This window comes from Dipodomys ordii, unplaced genomic scaffold, assembly GCF_000151885.1.
Source record: "Dipodomys ordii isolate 6190 unplaced genomic scaffold, Dord_2.0 Scaffold11, whole genome shotgun sequence".
Classification (NCBI taxonomy): Eukaryota; Metazoa; Chordata; class Mammalia; order Rodentia; family Heteromyidae; genus Dipodomys; species Dipodomys ordii.
In genome coordinates, this window is record NW_012267227.1 from 192,744 (window position 1) to 213,100 (window position 20,357).

General features: G+C 38.6%; 1 protein-coding gene across 1 annotated transcript in view; it reads right to left on the minus strand.

The window, feature by feature from the left end:
- Window positions 1–20,357, minus strand: part of Map2k5 (mitogen-activated protein kinase kinase 5) — a 264,967-nt gene that overhangs the window by 113,264 nt on the left and 131,346 nt on the right. Inside the window, exons 14-15 of the mRNA XM_013009900.1 lie at window positions 8,618–8,691; window positions 7,613–7,663 (exon numbers count right to left, since the gene is read on the minus strand). Coding sequence (XP_012865354.1) covers window positions 7,613–7,663; window positions 8,618–8,691 — 125 coding nt within the window. The remainder of the gene's footprint in view (window positions 1–7,612; window positions 7,664–8,617; window positions 8,692–20,357) is intronic.

Here is a 20,357-nt window from a genome sequence, read left to right on the forward strand (position 1 = left end):
TTTTTTTTTTTTTTTTTGGTCTGTCATGGGGCTTTGAACTCTGGGCCTGGGCACTGTCCCTGAACTTTTCAGCTCAAGGCAAGCGCTCTACTGCTTGAGCCACAGTTCCACTTCTGGTTTTCTAGTGGTTAACTGGAGGTAAGAGTTTCATGGACTTTCCTGCCCAGGCTGGTTTTAATCATGATCCTCTGATCTCAGTTTCCTGAGTGCTAGGATTACAGGCATGACCCACCAGCACCTGGCACTTAACCTCTAATATGGTTATCTGTGCATGGTTTTTGAGCTTTTCAGCTCTTCTGATAAGATTATCCTATATGGATACTAATTATTGCAAATAAGGGAAATCATGGGACTTAAATTTCTTTAGGACTGGGTAACTTCATTTAATATGATTTTTTTCCCAAGTCTTTCCACTTCCTAACAAATGGGGTAGTGTCGTTCTTTCTGATGGAAGCATAGAATTCCATTGTATATATGTACCTCATTTTTAATTAATTTTTTTAGTGTGAAAATACCATACAGAGGGGTTACAATTACATGAGAAGGAAATGAGTACATTTCTTATCAAGTATTGTTGCCTCCTCCTTTGTTTCCCCTTACCATCCCCGCCCTCGCATCCCCCCCACCCCCCTCCACCCTGCCAAAGTGTAAAGTTCGTTTTTCGACATAATGTCTTAGTACCACATTTTCTTGATCCACTCATCTACTGAGGGGCATCTGGGTTGGTTCCCTATCTTAGCTATGGTGAATAATGCTGCAATAAACACAGTTGTGCTGGTAGCTTTAGTATGGCTTTGTTTGTGATCATCTGGGTAAATGCCCAGAAGTGGGAACCTCAAAGAAACAACTGCCTCATTAATAAGCAAGCTAAAAACTTAAAGAGATACTTCTCTGAAGAGGAAATAAGAATGGCCAGGAGACATATGAAGAAATGTTCAACTTCTCTGGCCATAAAAGAAATGCAAATTGAAACAACACCTCACCCCATTTAGAATGGCTATAAATGAAAAAAATAATTAAAAAATCTACTAATGACAGATGCTGAAGGGGATGTGGCCAAAAGGGAACCCTACTGCATTGTTGGTGGGAGTGTAAACTTGTTCAGACACTCTGGAAAGCAGTATGGAGGTTCCTCAAAAGATTACATATAGAGCTCCCCTATGACTCAATTCTACCTTCAACAATTACTCTTTGGTCTTTTTTGTTTTTCTGTGTCTATTTCTTCCTCTCACTGACAGACGGTTATCAATATGTAACACTTCATCCAAAGTACATAGAACATTCACACATAAACAGAAGAATTCATAAATATTTTGTACGAGCAAACAATATATTAAATACATTCATTATATGTGCCCACTGAACTATCAAAAGAAATGCAAACTAAAAATAAAGCATAGAAAGTTAAACTTAGAAAAAAAAAGAAAAAGTTATGTTTATAGATCTCAGGAAGCAAATTATACGATTCCTTCATGATGGGCTTCTGATAACCTCCTATTGGAAAACATTATTCTTATAGCAAGCTGTTGGGATGCAATGCTTGAGCAAGAATGCTCAGCAAAAGCAGGCAGAAGCTCCCCGGGTCCACTCTAAGGAATGCTTATGGGAGACAGAGACTTTAAAATCTGCCCAGGCCCCTGCAACTGACTCAAGTACACAGTGAGTCCTACCACATTTCAAATTCAAACCGATGTAGCCAGGAGTGATGGCCAGAGGCTGCATATTTCAAAGTCAGTCTTACACTTGAGACTAAGGCGGCGTGTCCTGTCCTCTTCCCTCCAAAAAAAAAAAAAAAGAACTAAACAAAACTAACTACCAAATATCACACCATTGACAGAAGATGTGTGATGAGTATTTATAGTCAAAAAGCTGAGGCTGGGGAATACTTTTTCAGATGACAGCTGTCAATTAGGTGGCAAGCTAAATAATAAGAAAATCACAACTCTTGTCTGAAGCACCTTGGTATTGAGATTTAGGTAAATAAAACAACTCTGTCCTATTCTTAACAGAACAACAATAAGGCATGGCCAAAAAGCAGGATTTATGCCTTTCAAGAGGAATTCACATTCTACTTCTGCAGCCCTCTATGACTAAGCATTTATCCCAGGTACATATTTAGTTAACAAATTCCAGAACTGTTTATTACAATATTTCAGAATACTGTCAGAAGCAGAAAGATACTAAGGAGCTGCTTTTCAGTTAGGGTGATTAGAAAATTAAGAAAGCAAGCACAAATGCTTGAAGCTAGGATATAACCAAAATATGTACCCCAAGTGATGGGAGTATTTTGGTATGTACCCTAAGTTTCTTGTAGGCTGGCAAGGTCCCCATGTAGGTAGCACAGCAAGCTGAACAAGAACTCCAGAGTTAGACTGCTCTAATTTAGATCTACTGTTCAGTTCACTAATCCTACAGTGGGTTTTCAATTTTTGTTTTAGTTTATTGGGGGGGGGGGTTTGAAGTCTACCAATGTCCATACTTTTTTTGTGCTAATGCTTTTCTTGTTGCATCTTCCTCTTCTTGCCTTGTTTCCTAATGCATCTAGTTGTTTTGTTGTGTTTTGCCAGTCCTGGGGCTTTAATTCAGGGCCTAGACACTGCCCTGAGCTTCTTTTGCTGAAGGCTAGCACTCTACCCTGTGAGCCACAGCCGCATTTCTGGCTTGTTTCATGTGGTACTGAGGAACTGAATCCAGGGCTTCATGCATGCTAGGCAAGCACTCTACCACTAAGCCACATTCCCAGCCTTGCATCTAGTTTTGACTGCTTACAGGTTTTTTTTTTCCTCTTCCTCTCCCTCCTCCTCCTCCTCCTCCTCATCTCCTCTTCCTCTTCTTCCTCCTCCTTCTCTCTCACTCTCCCCTCCCCCCACTCACACACACACAACACTGAATAGTTAGTATTACAGGCATCAGCTACCAACAACTGGCTACAACATTATTTTGAAATTTTTCAAGTTTCAGTTATTCACAATAAAGTCAAACTTCTAAATCTGATTTTTAAAATTATAATGAAAAAATACAAATAAGTAGTTTGTTAAAGTATTAGGAAGTTTAATCTTAAGAACAGAGCAATTTTAGCAATTAGAATTTCTTTTTTTGTTGTTGTTGCTTTTTTTTGGGTCCGGTCGTGGGGCCTGAACTCTAGGCCTGGCCACTATCCCCTCAGCTCTTCAGCTCAAGGCTAGAGCTCTACCACCTGAGCCACAGCGACACTTCCGGCTTTTTTTCTTTTTGCTTATGTGGTGCTGAGGAATCAAACCCAGGGCCTCAGGCATGCAAGGCAAGCGCTCTACCACTGAGCCACCTTCCCAGCCCAGCAATGAGAATTTCTGAGAAACAGTTTAGTATGTGTTGCAAAGACTTCTGGACTACTTTTATAATCTTGGATGAAATTATTTTAAAATGCAGTTGCAAATCCTCATGCTGTGGATGAAAGTGCCTGCTGAACTCAATTATCATGACCTAAAAAAGCAGGTGTCCTTGAAGAGGACACCTTCGTTTCCAGGTGAAGAGGCTAGATCATGATTTTTCCAAGTCTTCTACAAGCCTACTGCTTGATCTACCCTACCTTAAAAAGACTTGGGATGTTAGAAAAATGTTTTTTTTTTCTTCAACAAAAGCTTTCTTATTTTTGTCCTAGAGTCTTGTATCTTATATTTGAGGTTACAGTAGACTAAAGTGGCATTCAGACTAAAGTGGCACTGATACGAACTTTTCTGAATTCAAACAAGCTAGCTGGTTGCATTTGAGTACTTTTGGTCTTCCAGACCTTCATATAGAAGCAAGATATTTAATACAGAGTTTGATGCTCTGCTTATGAAAATGAACTAGTCACTTTTGGAAGGAAGCTAGCTTACTCACTGGGCACCGTGTGGAGGAAAGGTATAGAAAGTGAGCAGAGTAAGGCCTGCCCCTGTGACATGCACAGTCTAACTTGGAGGAGACACATCATAAACTTGGATACAGTGTGAGGCAAAAAAATTAAGAACTTAGTGTCTCAAGGCAGATGACATAAGTTTGAATCCCAACTCTCCTACATTATTAGCTGTATGGAATTGGGTAAATCATTTAACTTCTCCTGCTTCAATTTCTTCATCTATAGACTAAGAAAGATAACATTATGTCATAGGGCTGTTATGAGGATTTAAAGGGCTGGGTGAAGTAGGTCATACCTGTAATCCTAGCTACTTGGGAGGTGGAAGGACCCTGCTTTGAGGTCAACCTGGGCAAAAAGTTAATGAGACTCTGTTTCATCCAATAAGCTAGCATGGTGCTTCCTGCCTATAATCCTAACAATGTGGACCTTAAGTAGTACAATCATTTGGCCTGAGGAAAACCATGAACAAATAAGGTAAAAAGGCCTATATATTGTGTCTCAACCAAGAACCAAGTTCCAACTCACAAAAAAAGAAAAAGAAAAGAATAACTGGCACATAGTGTTAATTGTTTACTGTAATTGTTGATGCTACTATCACTGCATAGTAGTATACATAAATACAAAATGAGGAAAATGGATATAAAATAAGAATACCACATCATCAGATCACAATTTATCACTGTCCTATGCCCCACCTCCTCACCTCCAATGATGCTATAGTGCTCTAGTTTCTGTCCAACCCTTCTTAGCATGCTTCTGCTCTCTCTTTTCTAAGAGCCCTTGTCACATCTCTTTAGAATCACCATGTGTACACTGTATGTCTTCTTGCTTTCTCAAGTAAGAAGACAGCTTAAGACTTTATTAGTTCACACTCACTGCTGTTATACATGAGATCATGTTTTCTGTTTCACTCATATCTTCTCTAGACTGCAAAGTACTTATATCATCCCTGACTAGCACTTGGAGGGGCTCAGTGAACACTTGTTGATTTACCTAAAGGTTTCAGATATAGCTTTCACTGCCATAAGCAAGGGGTTGGCAAATTTATTTCTGTAACAGGCCAGATAGTAAATATTTTTCACTTTGTAGCCCATATGGTCTCTGTAGCAATTGTCAAAAATGCTCAGTTCTGCCACCAGAGTATGACAGCAGCCATACCCAACACATAAGCAAATGGCCATGGCCACATTCCAATAAAACTTTATTTACAAAAACAGACTGAGGGCTATAGTTCTCTAACACTTGGCATAGATATTCATGTGTGATTCAAAATTACAAACTAGACCAGCTAAAGTAAGATCCAGTTGTGGTTTAAAAAACTCCAAAAGCCCAAGCTGTCTCCCTCAAGAGATTGCCAGCAGACAGAAGGCATGTGTTAATACACCAAGAGAGTTAGGGCCATGATTCTCCACCTCCAACCTTTAATCCCCCACAATTTAGGTAAGTACTCAGCTTACTGAAGTAAACAAAGCTCTTGCTATTACTATTAGGCTATTATTGTTTCCTTCCTTGGTAGTTTACTCTTTTTACAGCTTGAATTACAAAGTTGATAATGACAATTAACTCACCAAAGAAGCAAAGCAATTTTTAGCTTTGCCAATCTGAGTGAACATTTCCTAATTTGAATCCTCCCATTTTCAATTAACTGATACTCACATCACATTTATCCATAAACAAAAGGGGGAAAAAGTAATTTCTCTAATGTCCACCTGGGAAAGACAACTGTAATCTGGATTTGCACATTTAAATATAATGTGGTTTAATTATTAGAACAATTTAAAGCTACTAAGAACATGATGTGTAGTTGGCAAGTTGTTTCATTGATGGTTTTTCTTTTTAAATCACAGTGTTTCATATCTTTCAAGGGCTGAATCCAGCATTCAGCAGGGCTTTGTTAACTAGAGATGGCTCACCAATCTCATCTAAGGAGAGCCCAGAAGGAAATTTAGGTTTCCGAAAACACCTAAGGTGACTTCAAGGTCAATCTTTTTTCCCCCCAACTTTTCTTAGAAAACAAATAAACAAACCAAAAAAAACAAACCCAAAGCCCTTTAAATTTTCTGATATTTAAGTGAAAGAAAAATGTTTTGCACTGATTGTGAGAAGATCCAGGATACTAGAATCTTCTAACCAAGATAATAGGTGAACAAAAAACAAAAATGAAGAGCAAGATCTACGGTTCTATCCAGACTAAAATTGTCTTTTTACACTACATAAATAAAGGCTATTGAAATGAAAGAGGTTAACTGAATCAATCTAGAGTTCTTGTAAAAATTCATCCTAAAATTCTGCTCCAAAATATAGTAAATAAGCTTCTGCTTGCCCTTTTACCTCCCATTCTCAGAGTGATGTATAAAGCAATGAAAAATGACTTACTCAAAAGGTTCTAAGAAAAAGATTTTCCTCTACCTTTTATTGGCAAATTTAGTTCAATGAAACTAACATACTAATAATAATATCAAAATATACAGGTAGAAATTCTAAAAAGAATTGCCAGCAAAAGTCATTCAGTGATCCATAAATAAAATCTGGCTATATCAGTAATTTAATTTCTTTTTATTTTTTTTTGTCAGTCCTGGGGCTTGAACTCAGGACCTGGGCACTGTACCTGTTGAGCCACAGAGCTACTTCTGGCCTTTGTATGTGGTACTCAGGGATCGAACCCAGGGCTTCATGCATGCTAGGCAAGCACTCTACCCCTTAGCCACATTCCCAGCCAGTAATTTAAAATTGATCTAGTAACAAAACTGATTTGTACTTCTGGGAAAAAACAGTCTTACTGATGGATGCCTTGGCATACATTAGGACAATTAAACTGTGTGAAAAAAAATAGCCAATATGTTATAAAGTGTCATATAACTATAGGTCTAAACTTCAAAATGAAGAAGTTTTGTAGTCAGAATAAAGGAGGATACTTTTAGGAGAGGAACCCTCTGAACATTTAATACTATTTATCAAAACAAATTCCAGGAAATGAAAAACATAGGGTGGTGTTGCTTTTTTTTTTTTTTTTGTCTTTTTAGGAGGGCAAAAGGGAGGTGCAGAAATGGAGGGAAGAAGGGTACACAAATGCAGTCATAGTACAGTATATTCAGTATATACTATATGGAAAATGAACTATGTAACTTGGGGGCAGGGACGTGAGAGAGAAACTGGTGGAAAGCAAAGGAAGGGGTGACATTGCCCAAAGGAATTGTACTCATTACCTGACTTACGAAATGGTAACCTCTCTGTTCAACACCCTAACAAAATTATATTTTGTAAAACTGAGGCGGTTTTGGCATGATGGCGTATACCAGTAATCCCAGTTACTCTAGAGGTATAAAATGGGGGGGAGGGTGGTGATGATGAGAGTGTGAGGCCAGCCCTAGGCAAAAATGCAAGATTCTATTTGAAAGGGCTGGAGACCTGGCTTAAGTGATAAAATACCTGTCTAGATAAAGGTAATGAGTTCAAATACCAGTACTGCCAAAAACACAAAACAAATAAACAAAACTAGTCCTCAGAAATTTCACACTTACACAAGTTAAACCAACAAGTCAGATAAGTTGATAGCTTCTCTATAAACCCTCATGGATTCTTGAGATTTAAAAATTGTTATCATGACTGGATTGACTTTGTAATTTATGATCTGCTCAGCTAAGGCTGGGGAATTAATTCAAGAACTGTACATTACCAAGTACATAAAGATAAAGATGCTGGTTTTAAATGTTATTTTTGCATAAGTTTACTTACCGCCATGTAAGCATTTGTTCCAACATACGTCTTGGCTATAGAATTCACCAGCTATGAGACAAAACAGTTTGTCAGAACAATATAAAGATAATGTGGAAATAAAATGGGCAATTATTCCTCATTTAACCTACAATCATCATTCCTACAAATCAACTAAAAATTATGTAAAAGGGAACAAATTTATCTAGAAAGGCATTAAAAATGATTAAATCTCTCTTTTCTTTTGAATGTGATTTCCAATTTAAACAAGCACAGCATTACAGTTTATAGCAGATAACCTTAAACAATTCACTTAAGCAGGATGCTTAAGCGCTTTAGTACCCCAAACCCGCCTGATATAAAAAGTCAATTTTGAAGTAGAATTTTTTAGTCAGATGGCTCAAAATGTGAATGAAGCCCCATGCATTACTAGAATGAAACGAACACTAAATACGCTGGAGGGATAACAGACTTTGACAACTCATAATACAGCAATGACCTTCGCTTTGGTCTTCATGTTTGGCTGGGAGTAAAGGTGGCTGCAATTCAAATCAACATCACAGCACGCTCATAGGTCACTATCACCGGGGTCCTCAGGGGAGGCCCAAAATGGAAATTAATTAAAATTTGTGCTGCACATTGTAATGGCCCTCCACTATTGTTGCTCCCAGTATTAATTTTTATTGTGGGCCAGTTGGGCTCCCTAGGCACAGCTCCCACTCTGCCCTCCCTTTTGTCTGGCCAAAGCGCTTTCATATCAAAGCTGCATATCAATGAAGTTTGCTATTCGGAAGTAGTAATTACAATATCAGCAGTTTTTACTGTCATTAAACAATGAACAATCATATTCTGATGAAGGAAACTCGCTTAGAGATTAAAAATGAACAACATACTCCCAGCCGAGGGAAAGAGGTAGACTTCTGTTTGTCTGGTGGCTAGGTGTTTTTTTTTTAAGCCTGAGAGCAGACTGAAAAGAAAAGGTGGACATTACAGAAGGATAACATTGTGGGAGCAAAAGAGACCTACCTGAGTGCTCACTCCAAAGTCACACAACTTGACCTGTCCTCTGGTGTTTACAAGCATATTGGAGGGCTTCACATCTAAAAAAGGACCAGAAAAAGCCACTAATTAATTCCTTAATGTTTGCTTCAAAATCTCTCCTCTCTCTCTCTCTCTCTCACAGACACACACACACACACACACACACACACACACACACACACACACACACACAAAGCCACTAATTAATTCCTTAATGCTTGCTTCAAAATCTCTCTCCTCTCTCTCTCTCTCTCACACACACACACATACTACCACTACCACCACCACTACTACCATTACCATATTGCAGAAATGATATCTGCTCACCCCAAAACTGTCATCACAAATTTACTCCAAAGTATTTCATCTGGAGACAAAAGTCCTAACTCCCATGCGCTCCTAGCCATTTCTATAGAAGTCAAGAGTTTATGTGAAGTGGAAGTCCAATTAAATATTTCAACCCATCCCTAAGTTGGAGGAAAAGTAAACATATAAGAAAATGTAATCTTGCAAAGAATTTGTATAGAAAGACTAGTTTTATTCTCTACCTGTAACCAACAAACTACCCTTACCCACCTAAGAAGTAGTAAGGTCACAGCAAAGCCAACAAGAAACAGAACTAATCATATGTGCTTTTAACAGCAGAATGAAACAAAGAACACACACACACACATACACACACACAATTTCCTGTATTGTACATTTCAAATGCTACTTCAGATAATGCCAGAAACTAGCCTAAAAGGTGTGTATATGTACCATATATGCTCTGACCACTGGGTTTCATTTATTCTTTCCTTCCACAACATCATTTTTGACTGTCGTTACACTTAACAAAAGAACTGACATATTTGTTGCAAAGCTGTCAGTTGTTACATAATGACACAAAGGGTTTCTATGTAATGCCTGATGAGGGACAACAATAAACCGTTTCTGTAACTCAAGGAAGCCACAAAAACTATCCAAGCAAGACAATACCCCACACTTGTGTGGACCCACTGCAGCACTGGCTTCCACATCTCATCTCTGATGGCAAAAGTGGCCTAGGACAGACAACCAAACACATTTAAGAACATATAAGAACCCTTGAATGTAAGAAAAATCCTAATGTTTTAATGTAATATTTGAAGAAAAAAGTCTGCAAATGTGTTCATCTCTTTCCTCCCTCCCTCTTACAAAATGGTCCAAACTACCTTATCAAGAGTAGATACTTAATTCCTACTTTAAGTTCAAAGTCGATAACTAACAATTATTATTCTCTAGTCATGATGAAACAGGCTCTATGTCAGGTACTTTCTCATATATTAAATCATTTAGTGTTGCCTTGACTAATGCTAGAACAAAAGGTAGAGACTCTGACTCTTCTATTGACTACTGTATTCCTAGTGCCCAAAAGAGTGGCAGGTAGCCAGGTGCAGTGGTGCTGCCTAAGAGGTGGAGATGGGAGTATCATTGTATGAAGCTAATTGGGGAAGAAAGTTAATGAGAACCTGTCTCTAAAAATAAGTAAGATATAGTAGTCACATGCATGTGACACAAGCTCTACTCTACTGAAGGAGGAAATGGGAGGATCAAGCTCTGACTCTGGTATTAGGCAGAAATGTAAGATCCTACCTAAAAAATAAAAAAAAAATGAATGAGTTATAAATGAATGGAGGTTAGAAGCACACAGTATTTGTCTGTGAATCTGCTTCAGCAATGAGGGGTTAACATGCATTTCAGATATCACACACTGTAACCTCAGGCAGAGGCTCTCAACTTTGATTTCAAGTTGCTTTGTCTAGACAAGGTAGCTGTTTAACCAAGTGTTCTCTCAAAATTTCTTGAATTGCTATATATTTTTATAGTACTACATATTAAACATTAAATATACCACTTTTACTACATGATTTTTCTCCATAAAAAGGAAGCTACATATTCCCCAAATGCATCTCTACTCAAAAAAAGGGTTATAGCTGGGCATGGTGGTGCCCAATGCTGAGGTGTCCATTTGAACACAATATCCCTTTAAACAAAGCCAATGAATTCATTGGGGGAGACAAGAGAATCTGTGTTTGTTTCAGTCTTTTTGATTTCTCTTTTTGGTACCGTTCAGGGCTTGAAGTTGACCTGGGAGGTGTCCTTAGCCTTTTTCATTCAAGGCTAGCACTTTCCCATTTGAGCCACAGCTCTACTTCTGTTTTTATTTTTGTTTTTTGGGTTTTTTTGGTGATTAATTGGACATAAGAGTTTTGCAGACTTTTCTTGCTGGGCTGGCTTCAAACCTCAGTCTCTAATAGGATTACAGGTATGAGCTACCAGTACCCTTCTTTGTTTCAGTCATTTTGACTCTGCCATAACTTGGGTTGTGACTTAAGGCTTAGTATTAGACATTTTTGCTTCTACTCTTTCAGAGAGATAAATTTTATATGTCAATTTCAAAGAGCAGTGAGGATTAGATGAAACAAATATAAAATTGCTTTCAAATAGTCAACAATCTGTAGAGTATTGTTATTGTCAATTGGGAATCAACCAAGCTATAAAAGTGATATTTTTCATTATGTGTAGAAAATAATTTCTATTGCTACTAAAGCAATTTAGACACTATGTTAATAGAACACCAGCTGAAAGCTCCACTTCTGTTTTTTTGTTTTTTTTTTTTCTGCTTATGTGGTGCTGAGGAATCGAACGCAGGGCCTCATGCATGCAAGGCAAGCGCTGTACCACTGAGCCACCTTCCCAGCCCCCACTTCTGTTTTTTTTGATGGTTAATCAGAGATAATAACTTTTCTGCCTGGGCAGGACCTTCAGATCCCAATCTCCTGAGTAGCCAGGATTACAGATCTGAGCCACTGGTGCCAGCTCTGTCTCTTATTTAGTGTTTTGATCTTACAACATAAGCCACCTCGAATCATGTTTAAGATGAATGGGATGTGAGTTATAATAGGATTTCATTTAAATCTGAATTCATATGTCAAAAACTGAAGCAGAGAACCCCTTTACAAGTTGAGCTAAGCATAATTGCCTTGTTTTCCTTTTATTTTGCATACAATATTCACCTTAAGGTAGAGGTTTGTTGACATATAGTATATATGTGTACACTATATATATTATATAGAATATACAGTAAATATGCTTACTAATTCTAGTTTTCATTTAAAACATGCAAATTCTACTACTCTCAAGAATAGCTTCAATGCTCATGTAATTGTAACCCCTCTGTACAGTATTTTCACAATAAAAAAAAAAGAGTAGCTTCAGGATTACTGAACTGATTTGCATTTTTTGGTTCATTTCCCAAAAGCATAGACAATGGTATACCTGACTAGGCAGAAATATTACTTTAAAGGAGACAGGCATGGCTGTTTATTTTAACACAATATCAAACTGTGGTAAACAAAGAGTAATAGACAGCATTCAGCTCATAGAGAGCCATCACAGGCTTTTTTTCTGTAAGCAAAGCACAGGAAAGATGAGTCATTAAAGTGAGTCACTATAAGTAGGAATCATCAGGGCAGATGTAAGTCATTTTGGTTTACTTCAGGCCATTAATTATTAGGGTTTATCAATTAGTTTTATTGAGGCAAGTAAGTTTAAATAAATGGTACCGCTTTGGTTTAACGGAGCCAAAGAAAATACAAATGAGGTATGCCGAAGCAGGGAACTGCAGATTCTTTTCATCCCACTCACAAGAAATATACTTCTTCTGTAAGAGCCTTTAGTGAAAAGCCAAATTAACTTTAATCTCTTTTAGCATTAAGTATGAAATACCATGCCTTGGTGTTTCCTAATTTGAAGTTGGATTTAATCCAACCTTCAAGGTAAGAAGTTAATATCATGTTGAAGAAGAGAGACAAGATACTATGCAAGTGTACCATTTTTAATATCAGATACCCTTCATTTTCTCTCATCCTAGCAATTAGTCATTATCCAATTAGACTAGGTTTGTAGATGACTCAGAATAGATCACTACTGGTCAGATCCTTTCTGGGGAAGCAGAAAGACAGGTAGGAAGTATTTTATGAATTTAATCTAAGATTCTAGAGTCAGCCTTGCCTATGGATGGTGACAAATCATGTGCTTTAGCACATGTGAATATGTATGTGCATGTGTGCTCACATGTTCAGTGATAAGTATGCACTTTCACTTGATTCACAAAACAACCTTGAATGCTCACTGACAACTGTCAGTTCACAAATATCAGCTTATAGTGACTTTCTTACACTGACAAAGTTATTATGAGAATTAAGTGAGAGTGTGGTTGGCAGTGTGCCTGGCATAGAGCTAGTGCCCAATTAGTTGTTGAATGAATCAAATGAAAGGAAAAAATATTTTGCAAGCCAGAACAGACTATGTATATTCAAGCTTTGTAGAACTGGTAATAATGACTCAAATTAGAGAAAGTCTGAATATGGATCATATATTACACTGGACCACATCCAAATGCTAAGGGCAGTTAATGTTCATGACATTGGCTCCATCTAGCTTGTCTTCTTTCAGAAAGACAAGTGCTGTTCAGTTGAGAGCACACAAGAGTTAACAATTATTTAATCACAGTATGTATCTCTTGTCACAATATGTCCTCATTTTTCCAATAAGATTTCACAGTAATAGGGGTTTTCTGATGATGATGTCACAAATCTGAATTGTAACTGCATTATCCCAAGTAAACAGATGGTTCTAATGCAGTTCTGTCCAATAAAGTGAATGCTTAGAAGAGTAAAAAAAAAAAAAAAAACAGGGAGCAGGAAGAATGTTAAGAGTTTACAAATAGGGTCTTAGATCATGCTAAAGAATAAATGTATCTTTTCTACAGGAGTCTATGCTAAACAAAGCTCAGGCTCAGAATACTCTTAAAATTAAACATGCCAGACTCCAGTGGCTCACACCTATAATCCTAGCTATGCAGATGGCTCAGATCTGGAGTGTTGTGGTTTGAAGCCAGCCGAGGCAAGGAAGTTCATGACACTCCATTTCCAAAATAAACAGACTAAGCAGGACTGAGGGTGTGATCTTGCAACAGAGTACCAGTGGAACAAGTGGCCCTGAGTTCAAACCTTGGAAATGGTCAAAACTAAAAACAAAAAGCTAAATATAAGCTATAATGTTTATAAAGCCAGGTACATACCCAGAGTCCCAGCTACTTAAGAAGGAGTTGTGAGAATCATTCAAGCCTAGAGTGGGCGACATAGTGAGATCCGGGGGGTGGGGAGAGGGGGAAGCTGGTTGTGGTGGCTCATGTCTGTAATAATGCCAGTCACTTAGGAGGAAGAGATAAGGAGGATAACAGTATGATGCCAGCCCAGGCAAAAATAATAAGCTGCCCACATACCTGTGATCCCAGCTACAAAGGAGGCCATTGGTAGGAAGATCACAGTCTGATTCTGACCCTGAATAAAAACTTGAGACCCTTCTGAAAAATAACTACAAGGGAGGGTCATAGCTCCAGTGGTAGACCATCTCCCTGGCAAGCAAGAAACTCTGAAAATGGGGTTTTAAAACCCCCATTACCTCCAGAATTAAACAAACAAACAGAAACTTTTCTACACGTTTTGTGGACGCTTTTTGTTTTGTTTTGCTTTTTGCCAGTCCTGGGGCTTGAATTCAGGGACTGGGCACTGTCTCTGAGCTGCTTTTACTCAAGGCTAGCACTCTAGCACTAAAGCCACAGGGCCACCTCCGGCTTTTTCTGTATACGTGGTACTGAGGAATCGAACCCAGGGCTTCATGCATGCTGGGCAAGCACTCTACCACTAAGCCATATCCCCAGCCTTGTGGTCACTCTTAAATCATGCAACATCAATTAATTATAATGTAAAATGGCTTATTCTTGCCAGGTGCTAGTGGTTTATGCCTATAATCCTGGCTACTCAGGAAGCTGAGATTTGAGGATCACAGTTCAAAGAAAGCCCAGGCAGGAAAGTCTGTGAGACTCTTTTTTCCAATAAACCACCAGAGAACTGAAAGTGGAGCTGTCGCTGAAAGTAGAGCATAGCCTGGAGCAAAAACATCTCAGGGACAGGTCCCAAGTTCAAGCCTCATGACTGACAAAAAGGGGGGAAGGGAAACTCCTTCTTAAAACTAATATATACTAAATTGTATATGTTAGTATATAATATACTAATTCTGAAGTGTCTACTCAACAGAAATGCAGACTAAAGATGTGTATCTAAATGACAGCATAATTCATAATAGTCTATTTACTAGACACAATTCTAAATGTCCCTCTACTAGTAAATGGATAGACAAGATATGAGCAATAAAAAGGAATAGAGTTCTGACAAATGTCACAATATTCCATCATCCGCAAAAACTACCTTAGCTAGGTACAATCACTCAAGCCTATAATCCTAGCTACTTGGGATGTGGAGATTTGGGGAAATCACAGTTCAGTTCAAAGCCACCAGGGGCACAAAGACACTTAGAGACCCAAAAACAACCAACATAAAAAGAAACTGGAGGTGTAGCTCAAGTGGTGGAGCTCCTGCCTAGCCTACATGAGGTCCTGAATTCAATCCTCAGTACTGCTAACAGTCCCTATCTCCACTCCCCCCAGTCCCCCTCCCACTCCATCCCCTCCCCCGCTTAAAACACAGCATTATGCTAATTGAAATAAGTTAGGCACAAGACTTCTTACTGTATGGTCTATTTATATAAAATGTCTGGGGAGTTTAGTTTTAGATTAGTTTTCCCTAAGACTGGGAATGGGGGCTATGGATAGAAAGAATTGATTGCCAATGAGGACTCTTGTAGGGCAGTAGGAATGTTCTGGAACTAGATTATGGTGATATCTGCACTACTCTAAAGTTACTTAAAATCACTGAATCATATAGGTGAATTTTAAACTTTATAAGTAAAGCTTTAAAAATGCTCTCAAAAGGCAGCCTAATTCATCATTAACATTATCACTAACAGACTAATTGATAATTCGTAGTTCTGCAGATGCATTTTGGGCACTGTGGTCACTTTCCTTCAATGTATAACAAATATTCAGCATATGTATTTAATAGTACGTAAAATAGTAAACAGCTATTTCTTCTTAAAATGGTATGGACTACAAGGCATCAGTTACTGTGATTATACAAAAAGACATTGATTTTAAAGTGTCACTTTTGTATACTTAAGTTTATTTCCCCAAATGGCCAAGACTGTGCCTACAAAATATGAAAACTGGTTCAAACATGAAAAATTCAGTCAACCAACCATAGCTGCTGCAATAACCTCCAGTAACTGTTCTGAATGATTTTCAGGCTGATTTTTTTTTTCTTCCACTGAATTGACCAAATTGACTGTGGAAATTGGTATCATGTTGAGACAACTCATGTTGGTGCCCACAACTGCCTCATGTAGGAAAGTGTAACTTTGATCGGGCTGCCTCAATTAGCCAAGAACCCAAATACAGGATATCAAGCTGAAGGTTGCTAATGAAATAAAGGCAGAGCTCTCAAGTGCATATCTTTAACCTCAGCTCTTCACAATGGGATTTTCCACCCACTGCCCAGCCTCCGCTCACCAGCCTCCACCCACAACACAATCAGGGTACACGATGGGAGGCACCTTCAGTCAGGATTTGGCAGGGGGGCTAAACAGTAAAATAAAAATCCCTTTGCAAAACTACAGTTGTAGTTAGTTACCCAATGTGTTCTGCTCATAAGAGTCTCATATGGAAGTTTCCTGGTAGGATTTGTTGTAAAAGGAAACCCGGACTTGGAAGATTCTAATAATGCTTTTGCTGTCAGCACACAATTGAGGATTTCGTACTGGATGTGGTTGACTCACATCAAGTGCTGTGGAGGAAATCTCCTACCTCTCGTTTTTTGGCCTCTGTTTTCTGTTTAAAATATTCAATTTGCTTTGTGCTTTCAGGTGTAAGCCTCATTGAATGCTCTTCAAAATAAGCATGCTATAATTCTTAATGAAACCCATTTTAAAAAAAGAAGAAAAGAAAGAAATCAAGTTGTTTAAAAATGTGGCATTTGCTTCTGTTGTGGAACCATAAAGCAAAAATAAACCCAACTTTCTTCCTCTGGCAATCAATTACACTGCTGAATTTTTTTCCTTCTTTTTTTTTTTTTTTTGGTGCCAGTCTTGGGAACCTCGTGATCTTGCTTTTCTAAAAGCTCAAGGCTTGTACTCTACCACTTGAGCCACACTCCCTACTTTTGGTGCTTTTTTTTTTTTTAAATCATGAGGCTTGAACTCAGGGCCAAGGCTCTGTCCAAGGCTCTGTCCACGGCTCTGGGCGTGTCCTGAGTTCTTTACCACTTTGAGCCACAATGCTACTTGTGGTTTTCTGTTGATTAATTGGAGATAAAAGTCTCATGAACTTTCCTGCCTAAGTTAGCCTTGAACTGGAATTCTTAGATCCTAGCTTCCTGAGTAGCTAGGATTATAGGCATGAGCCACAGGCTGCCCAGCCACTTCTGGCTTTTTGCTGTTTAATTGGAGATAAGTGTTCCAGCTTTGTCTGCCCAGGCTGGCTTCAAACTTCGATTCTGTCTTAGCTTCCTGAAGAGCTGGAATTACAGGCATGAGCCACCAGTGCCCAGCTACAGTTTCTTGACTGCCACAAAGCTACTCAGTCCACCAGGAGCTAGAGGACATATTAGCAGATCTGCATTCATAGTAACCTCTTCTACCACTGTGCAGAGTGCTTCAGCAAGACTCTTTCATTATGTTTAATTGTGTTATGAAGACACAACAGCCAATATATCTATCTAGTTATTTCTTGGGGACTGCATCCTAATGAATAAGAACAGCAGGTACAATTAAATATAGACTATGTTGACATTTTGTATTACAAATTCATCTATGCACAACAGGAATGCACTTAAGAGAAAACCACCCGCAATATAAAAGTTATATAATCACTCCATCACATAATAAAGGGTAGGTCATCCAGATATTCTTGTAAAAGCCTTAAATAAAATTAAGTAGCATAATTAGCTATCCTAAATGGCAGTTATTGTCTAGAGGACATAACATGTGGCTTTCCTTTTTTACACAATAAAGAGGAGGAGACATGTGACCCTAGCAAAGCCATTACCAAGGGCAAATAGACCTGGACATCCCAATTCTCTTTTCTCTCAATTCCTTCACGGTAAGTAAAAGAGATTTCTATCTTGGGAGCTGGTGGTTCGTGTATAATCCTAGCTACACAGGAGCCTAAGATCTGAGGATAACAGTTCCGAGTTAGGCAGAAAAGCCTGCGAGATTTTTATCTCCAATTAACTACCAAAAAGCCAAAAGCAGAGCCTTGGCTCAAGTGGTAAGAGTGCCAGCTTTAGCAAAAAAGCTAAGGGACAGCACCCAGGCTCTGTGTTCAAGTTCCAGGAATGGCACAAAAGAAACAAATCTTTAAATATAGAAAAAGGAAAACTAGTTTGTTTATCTCAGTTAAGGGGTGAAGTCTTTTTTTTCCCCCAAACCACAAATACTCCTGAGTTGGGATATGCTATAGCACTGGTATATGATTAATATTTACATTCAAAGGATAGTATCTAAAGAATTCTCACCACTAATAATTGCTCAATATAAACACCTCCTTCCAAATCCTTCTGACTAAGCAGTCCCAGAGCTCAGGGAAGACAGCTCCCACATCCAGCTCTCCCATCATTACCCATGGCAACATAAAACCAACTGGGGATGACTCCTTTAAATTGCCTTGGATCATTCAAACACTAACCAGTCCTTTTAGAAAACCGTGTCTTCCAGAAAGCCGAACAATCCGTTTAGATTATTTCAAAACAATATAACCGAATTAAGGATCAATTTTACAGAACTCCACAAAAGAGATTGTTGCACAAGTTCTATACAAATTACATTTCATCAGATATTACTTAATATTAATCAGGCTAATATTTTGTCAGTAGTAATGCTTTCCCATAACCCTTTTATTAAAGAACCTCTCTGCTCTGTACTGAGGCCTTGAACCTAAGGCCTAGCACCTACCAGGCAAGCACTCAGGCAGTTCTTCTATACTCCTAGGTCTTTTTTTGCTTTTTTTTTACTGAGATGCCAGCTTGCTAACTTTGTTGAGGCTGTATTGCAACTTCTAGAAGCTGTGCCACCATGTCCTGCTCTTAATTTAACTTTGCCAGAAATCACAACTTCCAGACATAATCTTTTTTTTTTTTTTTTTTTTTGGGTCCGGTCGTGGGGCCTGAACTCTGGGCCTGGGCGCTGTCCCTCAGCTCTTCAGCTCAAGGCTAGCGCTCTACCACTTGAGCCACAGCGCCACTTCCGGCTTTTTTCTTTTTGCTTATGTGGTGCTGAGGAATCGAACCCAGGGCCTCAGGCATGCAAGGCAAGCGCTCTACCACTGAGCCAACTTCCCAGCCCCAGACATAATCTTTTAACACCACCATGGCACTGTGTTAATACTAATAGAAGCTACAGCTGCTAACCCCAAAGTTAACTCTTCCTTGCTCTCAAAACTTTCTGGCACTACCGATGTTCTTTAGATTATGAGAGGTTATTCTGGCTTTCTGGTTAATCTGTTTGTTTCTAAGCTACTGAGTTGCTAGACCAAACCTACAGAGAATTGGTTAGGAGCCATGGAGTCACACAATAGTCATGCTACTTTGAAAATATGGTTTCTTATTTGGGCAGGGGAAACTTTTTCCTCCCTCTAAAGCAGAGCACTGGGTAGAGCTAAAACGTTTTTCTTGTGTCTAGTTTCCCAAAGCATACTTTATATGCAATAAAACTTTCTTATCAGGTGTAATAATAGATCCTTGTGTTCTACAGTTATGGACAGTCATATAAGCACCACTAAAATCAAGATGGGGAACATTCTCAACAATGAAAGACCCTCAGGCCTCTTATCATGAATGAGTTTTCTGTCCTTATATTTTCTCTAGAACATCATATAAGTGAAATCATACAGTAAGTGGTCCTTTGAGGCTGACTTCTTTCATCTTAGCATGAAATAATTGATAACCATCCATGTTGCTATATCAGAAGTCCATTCCCAACCCCACCCCACCCCCACTCTCTCTTTTGTTGGTTGTGGGATTTGACTCAGGGCCTGGGTGCTATTCCTGACCTTATCTGCTCAAGGCTAGTGTTCTTTTACTTTGAGCCATAATGCCACTCCTGATTTTCTGGTGGTTATTTGGGGAAGAAAGTCACATGGACATTCCTGCCCAGGCTGGCTTTGAACCAAGATTCTCAGATCTCAAACTGCTGAGTAGCTACGATTATAGGCGTGAGCCACCAGTGCTCATTCCTCTTTACTGAATTATGGCACCTTAATTTGCTCACCCATTTACCAGCCCAGAGAAATATTGGTTGTATCCAGTTGGAAATTGAAGCTTTTATGAAGAAAGCCAGTGTAAACAGTTGCCCATAAGAATTTTGTGTGGACATCTGCTTCATTACTCTTGGGCAAATACAAAAGAGTAGAATTGCTGGATAATGTAGAGTAGTTGGCAAACTATTATCCACTTTGCAATGTATTCTTGCTGTTCCTTATTATTTTTTAGCACTTGACATTACCAGGAATTTCCCTTGGTTTTGGCAGTTTTCTACACAAAAAAAGTATAGGAATTAGAATGTTTTCTGTCAGGTTGTTTGACATAAGCACCACTATTTTAGGGGTAGCTGCCATATTAAAAGAAGCTATTTTTAACTAAGCCATATCCTGTTTTAAGAACTGTTTTTCTAAGGGCTAGAAACCATAAAGAGCCAGCTGAGTAAGAAGTGGTTTTCTGACAAGTCTTGACAAGTTATACTTTGTGTGGGT